General features: G+C 50.6%; 1 protein-coding gene across 2 annotated transcripts in view; it reads left to right on the top strand.

Moving 5' to 3' along the window:
• Positions 1 to 936: 936 nt before the first annotated feature.
• Positions 937 to 13,987, top strand: part of PFKFB3 (6-phosphofructo-2-kinase/fructose-2,6-biphosphatase 3) — a 43,794-nt gene continuing 30,743 nt past the window's right edge. For both annotated transcript variants that reach the window (XM_071552866.1, XM_071552862.1), the window contains exon 1: positions 937 to 1,082. In XM_071552866.1, coding sequence (XP_071408967.1) covers positions 1,067 to 1,082 — 16 coding nt within the window. In that variant the 5' untranslated portion in view covers positions 937 to 1,066. The remainder of the gene's footprint in view (positions 1,083 to 13,987) is intronic.

Below are 13,987 nucleotides of genomic sequence, written 5' to 3'. Positions count from 1 at the left end.
GGAAGTTAAGCCAAATCCAGCTGACTGCACTGGAGAGAATGGAGAATGCTCACCTTGAGCACTGTGGTGGTTTGGATGGGGCTGGAGCCTGCAGAAGATGGGCAGAGAGACTTTAGAACATCACAGGGATGGTTTGAAGGAAGTCTTAGTGACTTCAGGAGGGAAAAACAGTCTTGCAGAGAGCAAAGACACAGCACAGAGTTCCTGGTATCACTGTTAAACCACCAAGATGAAAGGCTTGGGTCCAGTCAGGCATAGTTCAAAGAGTTTCTCTTGAACCAGCTCCAACCCAATGCCTCTTTCTACCTCCAGGGAGGGCAGTAAAGGAACTACAGTAAAAATAAACAACTGTTCCAGGTGATAATACCTTGGTGCTCCAAAACTCAAGGCTCAGCTCACAGCTCATCCCAGCCCTATTATCCCAGGAGAGGGGGATTTGCACATCCTCAGCATGAGGGTTAGCATAGCATGATCTGAACTTCCAACTGCCTTGAGAGATCCACCCTGCACACGGGCAGACAGGAGATTCTAAACAGGGGGATCTGAGTTTCTGGCCTCCTTGTTCTGGAAGCAGTTGAGTTTTCCCAGTTTGTTCCAGTGCTACCACAAAGAAGATGGGATCAGTGATCTGAGCTCAGGAATTGACAGAAGTGATGCAGGAGCCTAGAATCCCATCATCCATTACATTCAGTTCTGTATTGGTCCTATCAAGGAAAAATCCACCACATACCAACCCAAAAACCCAATCCCAGCGCCTTCCATCCCTATCTAAGGCCAGCAGCTCCTTGTCCTGTCCCTATTACCTCTCTCCCAGCCCTGCTACCTCCAGGAAGCAAAAGGTTAAAAGCTCTGAAACTGCAAGAACTTCCTCCTTTCTGCAGTGCCACCCTCCGAGTGACGCGAGTTTCTGCCTGGCTTTGCCCAAATATGTCCGTTTCCTTCTAAGAGAAGAAGGAGGAGGAAGAAAATAAAAGTGCAGAAGAAATATATATATTTTTACATATATCTAAGAGAAGGCGTCCGCGGCACCCAGGCGTCCGAGCGCAGCCCTGCCTCCCCCCGCCCCATGCCGTTCCGCAAAGGTAGGGGCTGGATGGGTGGGCAGCATCTCGGGATGCTTTCCGGGAGCGGTGGGAGGACCTGGGGGGTCCAGGGCTGGGTCGGGGATCCCTGTACCGGGCGATGCCTCCGGGCAGCGATGGGAGATGGAACACCGGGCTGTGCGCGGCTCTGCCGCACCGCTGGCTTTGGGCGAGGATGGGGAACACGCCACGGTGCTCTGTGTCGGGGAGTATTTCTGTGCAGCCTGCAAAGGGCAACTGTCCCCCCTCTGCCTTCCCTGAGCTGTGGGGTTTTTCGTCTTGTGGGGATAAACTGGCTGGTGCAAGGAGCTCTAGGTGGTACAAGAGCTGAGGACAGAAGGACGGAGGACGTTTTTTGGGTAGGGGCTGCTGCTGAGTGCTGGTTGAGGAGATGCAGGCTGAGGACTGTCAAGCTGCCTGCATTTGTGTCCTTGGGAGATGCTCAGCGGAGGGGCTGGGAGCGTGCGAGGAGAGACTGTGGAGGTAAATGGCCTTTAAGAAGGATACTTCACCTTTTTCACACCGTGGTGCTCTCCGAACTGCACCCCAAACCATCTCTTCCCCAAAACTCCCTCCCAGCAGCCGGCTGAAACCTCCCCCTCGCCATCCCCTGACTTGGCACTGTGGGCAAAAAGCACCCAATTATGAGACCTAACCCCCTGGTGGGTGTTGCCGTGCTGCCCCACGGGGCTATGGACGAGTTTTACATCCTTTCGGGCTGCTGTGAAGCAGAGACCTAATGTCATCTCCTCCTCATGCCGGAGGGATGTGCGGGCATGGTGGGGCACAGAGCAGGATGCCTGTGGTGGTCCCTTGTCCTAGTAGCTCTATCGGGAGGAGAAACGGAGGAGGAAAAGTCTTCTTTAGGAGACAGAAAAACCAGGGAAGCACGGTTAAGCTGGGATAGACAAGGACACAGGGAGGAAGTGCTGTTCAGATCCTACACGGGTGCTGCGCCGAAGTGGATCAGTGTCCCTGGACCACTGGACAGCCAGTGCCGTGCTGGGGCTGGCGGGGCAGAGGCAGAGGGGACTACTGCAGAGATGTCACACCCTGAGGCTGGCACGACATCAAAGAGCAGCAGGGAGGGAATGAAAATTGCGGGTAGAGCGCTGGATTTGGTTTTCTCACCTCTGCCCTCTCCAGGGAGGATGTTTTGGGTGTGCGGCAGTTTGCCCGCAGTGATGTTCACAGAACCTGAATCTCGGGCGCGGAGATTTCTGCTGCCTTTTAAGGCTCAGCGAAGTGTGATGTGGTTCACACCCTCCCATCTTGACAGCGCAGCAGACTGCAGGTCTTGTTCTAATTTTAGGTGACAAACGGACTAATTTAGAGCAGAAGAAGAGATGCTGGAGGGTGGGCGGTGGGAGGAAAGCAGAGAGAGTCAGCCTTTAAAAGCGCTGAGCTCTTGGTGGGGAGCACGGAGAGGTGGGGGGAGCTTCCCATGTTGAAGGGCAGCTCCCTTGGCCCCGCTGCAGCCTCGGCAGGGATCCCATTGCTAGAAATGACAGACAGATCTCCAGCAGCTGGGGACACACAGTGGGTTTGTGGTAATCGATGCTTTTCCATGCGGTCCTGAACTGGGGAGGGACCGTGCTGTGCCTGTCATTGCTGCTGGACACCTGGGGCACAGCTAACCTGCAAATCCTTGGCAATTCGGTTCTGCAGCTGTTGTGTCATCCTCACAGCCGTAGCTTGTCTGCAAACTTCCTCTAGAGGTCAACCTTGAAATGCCAGAGCAGCTGCCGGCAGCTCCGTGCATTAACTTGCAGATCCAGAAAGTGCAAGGTGGCAGAGGCCAGTGTGGATGTGGTTTGTCCATTGCTGATGTATTTTAGGGAAAATTTCTTCACCACAAAGGTTGTCAAGCCCTGGAACAGGTTGCCTGAGCCAGTGGTGGAGTCACCATCCCTGGAGGGATTTAAAAGATTTGTAGATGTGGCACAAAGGGACATGGTTTTATGGTTAGCTTGTGAGTGCTGGGTTCATGGTTGGACTGGATGATCGCAGAGGGCTTTTCCAACCTAAATAATTCTATGTTCACACACAGCTCATGTTGGACACCCTCCAAGGACCCTGTTTCTCAAAGACTGAGACTGTAAGACTCACTTAGCCTGGAATAGCCCTGTGTGATTTGGGCCCTGGCAATGCTTGTGGAGGCTGGCTGTGATATGGCTGCAGCCTGTGACCCCAGCCCAGAGCATCCCATTGGGCTGGTTTAACTCCATGTCACCAGCCCTCCCTAGAGAAGTGCTCAAGGGCTGCTGCTGGGCTGCCTGGGCTTCCCATGGAAACATCTGTAAGCCATCAGTTACGGGTTATGAACAGCACAGACTTCTAGCTGCCCTTCAAAAGCTGCACAGAGCAGGCTGTGCGTGTCCTTTCTTTGTAGGAGAGTTGGGCATGAAGGGAGTTTCTTGGTAGTTCAACTTGGTGCACAAAAATCCTTGTTGAAGGTGGTGGCCTCGGCTGGGTTGGAGTCAGGCTGTGTGCCTAATCCTACCAGAGGAAAACAGGACTCCAACCAGCTTGGCAAGGAGGCTGAACCTTTCCTTCAGAAGGCTTTGGGGAACAGCATCTCACCCCAGGGCTTGCTCACTGCTACCCAGATCCTGGGTGCAAAGAGGAGGCTCTGCCTAAGGGCTGCGGCTCTGCAAGCCTCAAGTAGTTTGAGGCACAGGGAGACTTTGAGATGAGCATTTTGGAGGCTCTAAAAGCTGTCTTTGCACACCCCTGTCTTGTGGAAATGGAGTATCTTACAGAGTAAAATACAAACTCCACCCCTATCTCTGCCGGGTTCTCACCACTTGCAGCTTTGACATCACTTTCCCAGGTCTCCCTGACAAGTCTGTGGGAAATCCTTGTTGCCTTGGTGCTGTTGCCTCCTTTCTGCTCAGGCATCATGGACTGTGGCACTGCCCCAGGATCTGCACTTCATGTCTGTACAACAGTTGCCATTTAGGTATTAAAGAAAAGTATTTCTAGCAGAGATACTCGAGGACAGCAGAAAGAATGAACTTAGAACAGGAATTAATTTCTTCCAGTATCGCTGCATCAGCTGGGAGCACTGGAGGAAGTCCTGATCCCCAAACAGTGCTCTTACCTTGGCAAAGGCCCATCTGGGGCTGCAGCTCTGCTGGCAGAAGGTGTTGGGAGCTTTCACCTAAAGTGCCCTTCCTGAAAAATATGCATTAATTACTGCAGCTGGTGCGAGGAAGCCTGGGAGCATGCAGGTGATAAGCTGCCAGGGCACTGCCAGCGAGCAGGACATTTGTCATCTGTCAAAGGACAAATGAAACCCTGGTTTCCTTGCTGGCTGGGAAGGAGCTGGAGATAAGACTGAAAGGCAGTGAGCAGAAATTGAATGCATGATCATAGAAGTACAGAACAGTGTGGGTTGGGAAGGACACAAAAGATCACCTAGTTCCAAACTCCCTGCCAGGGCAAGAACATCTTGTACTTGATCAGGTTGCTCAAATTTCACTCCAACCTGGCCTTGAACACTTCCAGGAATGGGGCATCCACCACCTCTCTGGGCAACCTGTGCCAGTGCCTCATCACCCGCATTGTAAAAGATTTCTTTCTTGTATCTAATCTAAATCGACTCTCCTTCACTTTGGAACCATCACCCCTTGTCCTTCTGCAAAAGACCCTGATAAAAAGTCTGTCCCCATCTTTCTTAAAGGTTCCCTTTAGGCACTGGAAGGGGCTGTAAGGTCTACCAGGATCCTTCTCTTCTCCAGGCTGAACAACCCCAGATTTCTCAGCCTGCCTTTATAGCAGAGGTGGATCAGCCCTCTGAGAATCCTTGTGGCCTCCTCTGGACTTGCTCTGAGAGGTCCACATCCTTCTTATGTTGAGGGCCCTAGAATTGGATACAGTGCTCCAGGTGAGGCTCATGAGAGTGGAGTGGAGGGGCAGAATCTCCCTCTCTCCTGCTGCCCACACTGTGGGATGAGCCCAGGACACGGGTGGTTTCTGGGCTGCCAGAGCACATGGCCAGGTCATGCCCAGTCTCTCATCTTCCAGCACCCTGAAATCCTTCTCAGCAGGGCTGCCCTAAGTCCCGTCATCCCCCAGCCTGGACTGATACCAGAGGTTGCCCCAACCCAGCTCTGACTCCCCAGGGTTTGGGTAGAGCCATTATCAAGCTGCCAAGGGCATGACAGGTGCATGGTGCAAGTGCTTCCCAGAGGAAACAAAAAGTGTGACACTGTGAGTGTATTATTTGTGGATATATGTCAAAGTGCATGTTGACTTCAAGCTATTAGATGGGGAGCTCACTGGGCACTGTTTGGATCACTGGTCATCAGGGCATGTCCCTGCTGGAATTTTTTGAGCAAAGGATACAGTGTGGTGTTGCATGGCTTGAATTGGACAGGACTCAGTGCCCTGCTCGATGAGGGGGCAAATTCTGCAGTGATTCTTGATTTTGGCTGCTGATGGTCTTCTCTGGGACCGTCAACGAGGACCATGCTGGTGGCAGAGGTGGGCCTGGATGGATGAGGGTTGTAGTTTGGTGATGGTGAACACTGTGTTTCTGCAAAGTGGGTTTGCCAACAGGACAGTGGCTGTGGTTGTGCAGCACTGGTACAACCACAGGCAGAGTCAGCTTGAACAGCTGCAGCCAACTGTGCTGAGCACGCTGTCTTTGCAGAGTAAACAAGAACTCAAAACAAGGTGGAGTTTAGAAGAGCCTTGGGCATGGTGGACCAGGGTTGGGGTCCTGTGCAGGATCTGGAGGAGCAGCTACAGCTTGCAGAAACATAAGAAGGAGGCACGTTGGAAAAAGCACAAGCAGAGGGTGTCAGGGAGATGCTGAGGGGTCTGTGGCTGAAACCTGAGCTCTGTCCTTCCTCTGCTGGGCTGGCAGTGGAAAGGAAGTGGTGCCCTGTGGTTGCTGCACACCAGCGACGAGTTGAGTTAAACATCTCTTCCCAGACTGAGAACAGTCTAGTGGGTGTCCTCATGTATGTCACATGGGGTGAAATGGCTCTCACCTTCCTTAGCCCTCTGGAGTGAGGTGTACACAGTGAGCCAGTTTCACCAGGAGGCAATGTATGAGCAGATCCCAGAGGAGGGAGCTTTGATGATAGATGGGCTCAGTGACCCCAGTGACAACCTCTCCACAGCCATTGCCTGCAAGGAGAGCTGGACACTTGTCTCCCAGGTGGCAACATGCAGCTGAGATGGGCACAGCCTCAAGGTTAGTGAGTGGTTGGAGGAACAGACAACACACACCACAGAGAGGGGCAGGAGGTTTGAAAACCATCCCTAATTTTCCTTTCTCCCCACATCACACCTACCTCCATAAGTACTTCATTCAGCATAAAAAATTCTCATGAAAGAGCAGCTGTGGCTGCTCCATCCCTGGAAGTGTTCAGGGCCAGCTTGAATGGGGCTTGGAGCAACCTGGCAGTGGAAGGTGTCCCTGCCCATGGCAGGGGGTAGGAAGTAGGTGATCTTTAAGGTCTCTTCCAACCCAAACCGTTCTCTGCTCTCCTGCAAGCAGCTCATATTCAAAGGTGGCAGAAGGTATTATACAGCAGGGAAACTGATAATGGGGATTGTTTTGGCAGGATAAATGGCCTGGTGGGGATGACATTCTGGAGGTGATTTCTGCCACCAAGCACTATGACTTCCAGACACGTGGTGGGAGGAGTGGAAGGACAGCCTGGTCACTGTAACAATGCTGCTCTTTATTAAGCCTTTTTACTTTCTGTTAACAGAAGTTACGACATCTCCTGGTCTCACTTCTGCTTGCTGATATCAAGGAGGCTCTTGTTAGCAGGAGCAGAGGTGCCTTTTGTCTGTGAGCATGAAGGGAAAGGGCAGGACTGTGGCATATCCTGGTGTTGTTATTCCTGCTGCCTGTCCCCTTCTCTACCAAACTCTTCCTTGCTATCATAACTCCCGCAGTGAGTCAGATTATAACACCCTCTGATGGGAAACTCTGCTTCTGCAGAGTGGTTACAGCTAAGGGTGGAGAATTGCCTTTCTACAGCTTTTTTTGGTATTAAGAGGGACAATTTTGTCACTTTTTGGATGCTTTCTGGCTTGCTGGCAGTGCCCTGCAAACCCACATGCTGCTGCGTTTGCCAGTCGCGTCACTCCTCGTTGTCATGTTTTTCTGGCAACACTGAAGAATTTTTCATCCAGCATTTCCCGTCAGAAACACCAGGGAGGATTTATGAGCACTGGTGGGCAAAACACACGAAGTGGGGAGTCAGGAGCTGCTTGAAGGGGTCCTGCCTGCTGCAGCTCCCCGTGGGGACTGTCCCAGTGGTGGTGCCAGCGTGGGTGTCTGCTCAAAAGGGCAGGGAGGAAACGTGTGGCAGAACTGGCCCCAGCTCTCCTGACTCACCCGCTGGTGCCTGAGTCAAACTATCACCTTGTTTTCTCTGAATACCTTTCCTGGAAGGCTGGAAATCCCCTTGTGTCCTGCTTTGCCCCCTGGCCAGTGTTTCTTGACATGGTATTTTCCTCCTGGCTCTTGGTTTTTTTCATCCCCTTTCACCTCCACCGACCCCTTGAGACAAACAAGACTAAACAACCCAAAGGAGCAGGTGCCTGTCCCCCTCTCACACTCCTCCCAGCACCTTCTTGCTTCCTGCAGCTCCAAGAAACCACTTGGGGAGCACAGCCTCCCCACTGCCTCTTGGCCATTACACTTTCTTTAGCTTTTATGACCACTCATGGAGACTTGTTAGCAGATTTAAAGATTCACTATTGCTCAGTGATTGTGCTCCTGTTGGTGCTGATGGGGTTGTGCAGAACCAAGCAGCAGAGCCCACACATCTCGTGGTGCTGGTGCAGGGGAGGATATGCCAGGCCGTGGTGGGAAGATGGGATAACATTTGCTGCCACCAGCTGCAGGTAGAACTACCACTCCTCTAGAAACTGTTGAAGGAGGCTCACAAGGGGTGTGCAGCTCCCCTGAGGTCCAGTGGGAGTTTTGGGACCCGCTCTGCACTCCAGTCACTCCACAGAAACCATCTGGTGGGAAGATATATGTTGTTCCCACATCTCAGACTTCCTTAGTCTGGGAATTAAACCATGTAGAGATGCAGTCACAGATAGCATCTCCTCGTCTCCTAACCCAGCGGCAGGCAGACATGCCTACAACCTGCCCTGCCAGGGCCAACATCCCACCAAGTAACTCAGAATGCTGGAAAAACCTTTTGGTGTCCTGCCTCCTTCCTGCAGGGATGGAGAAGGATTCTCCATTGCTGTATTTACACAGTGAACAGGCATTGGCTTGACCCTGGTGCTTTTTATCCAGCCAGCAGCTGAAAATCAGGCTCAGTGAACTTGTCATATAGGAAAGATACTCAGAGTGGGTTTGGGCTTCACCTCAGTCCTGGGATTACACCACCAACACCCCCCAGGCCACTTTTCCACCTGGCACCTGATCATCCCTTTGCCACCACGAGCCTATGCTGGCAGAGCAGCTGCCAAACCCTTCCCAAACACACCCTCCACGATGGAGAAATTAATCTCGGCATAAAATGACTCCAAAGGCTTTAGATCAGATGGCCATGGGTTTTTCATGGAGGGATGTGGGAGGATTTCCAAACCAGCAGCCAGCAAGGTGTGATCCCTGTTTTCCTGGTGCGTGCGTGCACACACGCACACGCAGGCACACACGTCTCTGCAGGGCACCTGCTTTTTTGGCTCCTGCAGAGCCAGATTTTAAGGCTGGAAACAAAAAAAAGAAGATGGGAGACAGGCCCTGGTTGGGAATTAAAATCAAACCCACACAAGCAACTTCAGATTTCCCTGAAGTTTTTTCCTGGGGAATTCCTTGTTCTGGCAAGAGGTACCAGGTTTCCCCTAATATCTGGGCAACATTTCCTATCTGTACCATAAATATTCCTCACTATTAGAAGCAGATATTATTTTCTTGGTATCATCCTTTCCCAGGCTGAAAGCTGTTTCCCAGTTTTCTCCTTCCTGGAGCACAAAATCACTCTTATTTCATGCTCTCCTATATATCCCATTCTGAAAACATCTCCTTGGTATTACCCAGCATGCCCTATCCCAGATTAAACCTCTTCCCAAAAGCAAAGGGCCTGGAATGAGATGTAACCTTCTTTGGTGCTGAGGAACCAGCATCATCCAGGCCAGAAAACCCCAACCTCCTGCATTGGCTATACCACCATCCTGCTGAAACACCCTGCAATTGTGCTTTTGTTTTTTCATTATAATTAGCATCATCATCATAGTTTTCTCCAGGGACCATGCTGTTTGTTTTGAGTTGGCTGCTGAAACTTTTTTATTTTTATTCTCCATCTCCCCACTCCTTGTTGGATGATTTCCAGCTTTATCCCTCAAAGCAGGGGAAACTGAGGCACAGGAGGATGCAGAGATGGGCTGGAGGCCAAGGTGACTGTGGCTTTCTTTAGCTGCTCTTATCCACAGATCCAGCTCTCTCTGCACCAAACCTGGCTGTGCCGGAGCATCCTGAGGTGTGTGTTCCATGTAGGTATGTTTTGGTGTGTGTTACTGGTCTGGACCTCGTTCTAGTGCAACGTGGAGCTTCCAAATCAACCCATGGAGGCAGGAACAGGGTGTTAAAACCCTACCTGGAGAGATGTTGATTTGGACTGGAAATCAAGGAAAGCTTTGCTCAGCCCTGGAAAAGGTTATTTGAGGACAGATGTGAAACAAACAAATGTGAAATGGTTTGGGGGGAAATGAGGCTGTTTCAGGGCTGGGAAAGGAGTGATGATGAAGTCAGGGGGTAAAAGAGGTGCTGGTGTACAGACCAAGCCCTGCTTTGTGCTCCCTTTGTGCAGAGACATGGCAGGGCTGGTGTTAAATCAGCTGCATCCCTTCAGCCAAGCTGATTTATTCTTCTCCCTGACACCGTGGCAGCCTCTGGGGTTTGTTTATCCAACCTGATGCAGAGAGATCCTTTTCCAGGGCAGGGAGGTGAACTTGTTTACCCGTTTATCATTTATTGGCCGTGCCCAGGCTGCTGGCATGCAGGACAGGGACGGGGAGGCCGGGCTGCCGGAGCACGTGCCAGCTCTGGGAAGCCACACGGGCTGTCCATGCCCCGTTCACATGCACACAGGGAGGAAATGCTGCTTGGCTCTGCTTTCCTGCCCTGGCTGTCACCCAGCAGAGCCACGGCTCTCCCCAGCAGCTGCACCTCCTCCAAGACATGCGAAAGGAGCATGAACAGCTACAGGCAGTGCCGAGGAGCCTCGGCTTTCCAGCTATTTCCAGGAAGCCTGGAGAACAGCTGAGCATGGTAAACAACAGGGATAACCCACTGCCATGGGAGATGTTTTTCTCCCAATGGTACTGGGACAAAAATTGGGTATCTTGTCTCCTGCTGCAGATGCGGTCACAAGAACCAAGGAGAGCTGTGACACCCCAAAGAGGGATGTGACACCCCAAGGAAGGATTGACTTCCCAATTTCACTCTCTCCAGAGCCAAAACAGTCCGGCTGCTTCTGCTGGAGGATAAGCAAGAGGGTGGGTTGCACTGGGTCTTGCTCATGGGCCTGAAGGTGGGGACTAAGCAACTGGTAGAGCTGCTGATTTTGGTGCTTGGCACATGGAATTTTTCTGCCCCAAAAAAGGGCACTGCCAGGTTACCCTGCACAAGTGAAAAATAAAGGCTTCTTGGTCATCAGTATAAATTTATTTGGGGGAAATTTCTGCTTTCATCCCAGATATGACTCAGGCAAGCATCCCACCTTGATGCTAATAAGAAATTCTGACACGCTGGTACAGAAATTTGAGGATTTGACTTGGTTTTTCCCTCCTGCTTACTGATTTTCCTAGAAATCTTCTTTATTACCAAGGGATTTCTAACAGAAACAGTAGGATGTAGCTGAGGCTGTGATTTGGGCCTGGGCAGCCTGATAGAGTCTCTCCACTCCCAGGAATGTGGGATGGTGTCCCTTCTGTGCCAACAGCAGTTCCCTGGGTATGGATCTGTGCTTGTGAAACAAAGCTCCCTTTCAAAAAAAATTAATAAAGAATTAAAAAAATTCCTTTCTTTCCCCAGCCTGGGTCTATTTCCCATCTGGAGAGCTGGATCCCATTCACAGCTGAGGATGAGGCTTTAGGGTGGGAAAAGGGACTCAGAAGTAGCTTTGCCACCAAAATCTCCATGTTGTTGAACCAACCTGCTGAGCAGGATGAGTCGAGACAGAAGAGGCACCTGCCAGCAGTGATTTTTGTGTTTATTTGTTTATCCAAGGTGGGTTTGCCAAAGGCAAGGAATGGGTTTCCACCTTCAGCCAGCTGTGAAGAACATGTACACAGGCCAACACAATCAGCAAAGCCTTTGTTTCTCTTAAACATGCAATCACCTCTTTCTGCTGCCATGTTTCCCCTGTCCTTTCTTTGACTCTTCATAATTCTTGGGTGCAGCTGAGCTGCTCAGAAACTGAGCAAGTCAAACACCATAAATAGAAAAGCAAGTTAATAAACATTAATCATTTATGGTGGTTGGAATGGCAACAATTTAGGTAGAAGATACGAGGGTGGGAAGAGTTCTTTTTTTGATATGGCTTAACTAGCCCAAATTTTGGAAGACCTGAGGTTGCCTTTTCTGCCTTGGCTTTGGATGTCCTGTCACGCCGTGCTTGCAGCGACAGAGTTGGCTGCTAATGGCCCAGCTGCAAGCAAGACAAGACAAGGCAACGTGGGATGAGGTTGGCATGTGCCAGCCCCAAGTCTTAGTCACCCTCTTCTGTCGATGACTGACTCTGTCTGAATGCAAAAGGACCAGATTTTTGCGTAGCATCCAAAGGCAGTGGTGGCACAGGCTGCCAGGGATTGAGGTGGTTGTGTGCTCTCCTGCACGTGTCCGAGGGAGCTGTGCTTGTTCAGTCATGGAGGGCTGGATTGAGATGGGTTTGACCCTGCATGAGTTGGGTTTTCAGGGTTATTTAGCTGGTCAGCTCTGGAATGAGCAACAGTGTTTAAGGTGGGACAGGGAGAGGACATGCAAGGCATCCACGCTCAAAGCATGTCCTGCAGATATGGTTCTGCAGCTGCTGTAACCCTGTGACCACTCCTGCCTTCACCCCAAACCCCTTTAGCCACAACTGGAGCAAGGCCTGGCTGTTTCATAGCTGGCAGGTTTGGGAAATGCTCTGGGTTCTGCCATGCAAACCTCCTTGGGTTCAGGCTGTAACTCCCCTTGGCTCAGTGCACAGGGTGGGAGACCCAATCATCCATCTAACCCATGAGGTGTCACAAGCACCTTCACCCAGCAGTGAGAGAGGGGTGACCACCATTAAGGTGCCTGGGACTATCCAAACCTGGGTAATGCACAACGTGACGCAAAGGTCGTGCCTTGAGGCCGAGCCTGGCTCTCTTTACTGGGAAGTTGGCAGGAAAGCCTGCCCGGGAGTCAGGTGGCCATCGGATCTCCTGTTGATTCAGGCTACTCTCTAGCAGTTGTTTTCATTCAGGCTGAGTGCTGGGTAAACAACTGGGCTGGGAAATGTGAAACCCTTGCTCTGACTGTGCTGTCACGGCTGGCGTCATCCCTGAGAAGTGCAGGGAAGCACGGACACCTGCAAAGGAGCAGGGGGGATGAACACATGGGGTGAGCTCATGCCTCCTGGAGTCATTTGTTTGGTTTTCAAGGAGTGAGAAATAAAAGTGAAGCCTTATTTGTGATGCAGAGTTTGGGCTGTAACAGGCTGCCCAGAGAAGCTGAGGTTGCCCCATCCCTCGAAGTGTTCAAGGCCAGGCTGGGTGAGGCTCTGAGCAACCTGGTCCAGTGAAAGGTGTCCCTGCCCGTGGCAGAGGGGTTGGAATGAGGTGATCTCTAAGGTCCCTTCCAACCCAAACTATTCTCTGATTGTGCGATTCCCTAATGAATGGTGTTGCTGAAAGTACTGAAGCAGACACAATAAAAGTGTTTCCCCTTTTCCATCATTCTTCAGTAGGGACAATTCATTGTCAATGGCCAACATGTATTTCCACCTGTGCCATCACCTCCTGGCTCTGTCTCTCAGCTCAAGTAACAGCAGTTTTGGGTGAAAACTGAGGTCCTCCCAAGTGCTCTGAAGCACAGCATCTTCCCTCATGATCCCTACCGAAGTGCTAGGCACCCAGACACTAGTTTGCTACTCCATGTAGAACTCCAGGGCAGAAATCTAAATATTCAGCTCAATTTTCTTTTTTTCTTTTTTTTCTTGTTTAATTCCCAAGGAGCTGTTAACAGTTTGTCATTGTGTGTTGGAAATTATAAATGCATTTGAGAAAATATGTTGGCAGCAAGCTCCTCATATCGTCTCAGCTTGCCCCAAAATTCCAGAGAAATTTTCCATTAATTTTTTTCATGTCTGATTGGAAAATATAGGGAAAGAAGGCACAAATTTTGTAGATTTTGTTTGGACAATTTTAGCCTTTTTTTTCCTAGCTGGGTCTCCATGGCATAGAAAAAAATAAATGCACAACTTAAAAACATTTTCTAGGAATTAAACACATTAAAATCTTTGCTCTACAAGTGGAAAGATTTTAAGTAAACTCTGCTGAGGAAATCTGATTATTCAACTTGTGCATTCCAGCAATCTGTGTGATCTGATTCCAGTGACTTGGGTAGAAAAATAGGTTAGGAGACCTGTTAGGAAATGTGAGAGCCTTTGAGTGTAAGGAGCTCTGGGAAAAGATAGGGAAACTCAACTGGATCTTACTATTCTAAATTTCAACTCACTGATCACACGTTTTCCCTCTTAGTTGTCTTTCACAGACTCCCTAAAAGCAGTGCCTGCAGGTGTCGAGTTTAAAAGCACATGGCAACACTCTGGAAAAGTGGGACACTTAGACCTCACCTCTGGATGCCCTGTGGTTTCCATCAGCTGAATGGAGAGGGAAATCCTTGGGGAGTCTGATCCAGGAAACAGCTCAACCCCATGAGTGGTATT

This window comes from Pithys albifrons, chromosome 3 (genome assembly GCF_047495875.1).
Source record: "Pithys albifrons albifrons isolate INPA30051 chromosome 3, PitAlb_v1, whole genome shotgun sequence".
NCBI classification, from domain to species: domain Eukaryota; kingdom Metazoa; phylum Chordata; class Aves; order Passeriformes; family Thamnophilidae; genus Pithys; species Pithys albifrons.
Note: the sequence above shows the minus strand (reverse complement) of the source record. Positions and strands in the feature narration are given on the sequence as shown.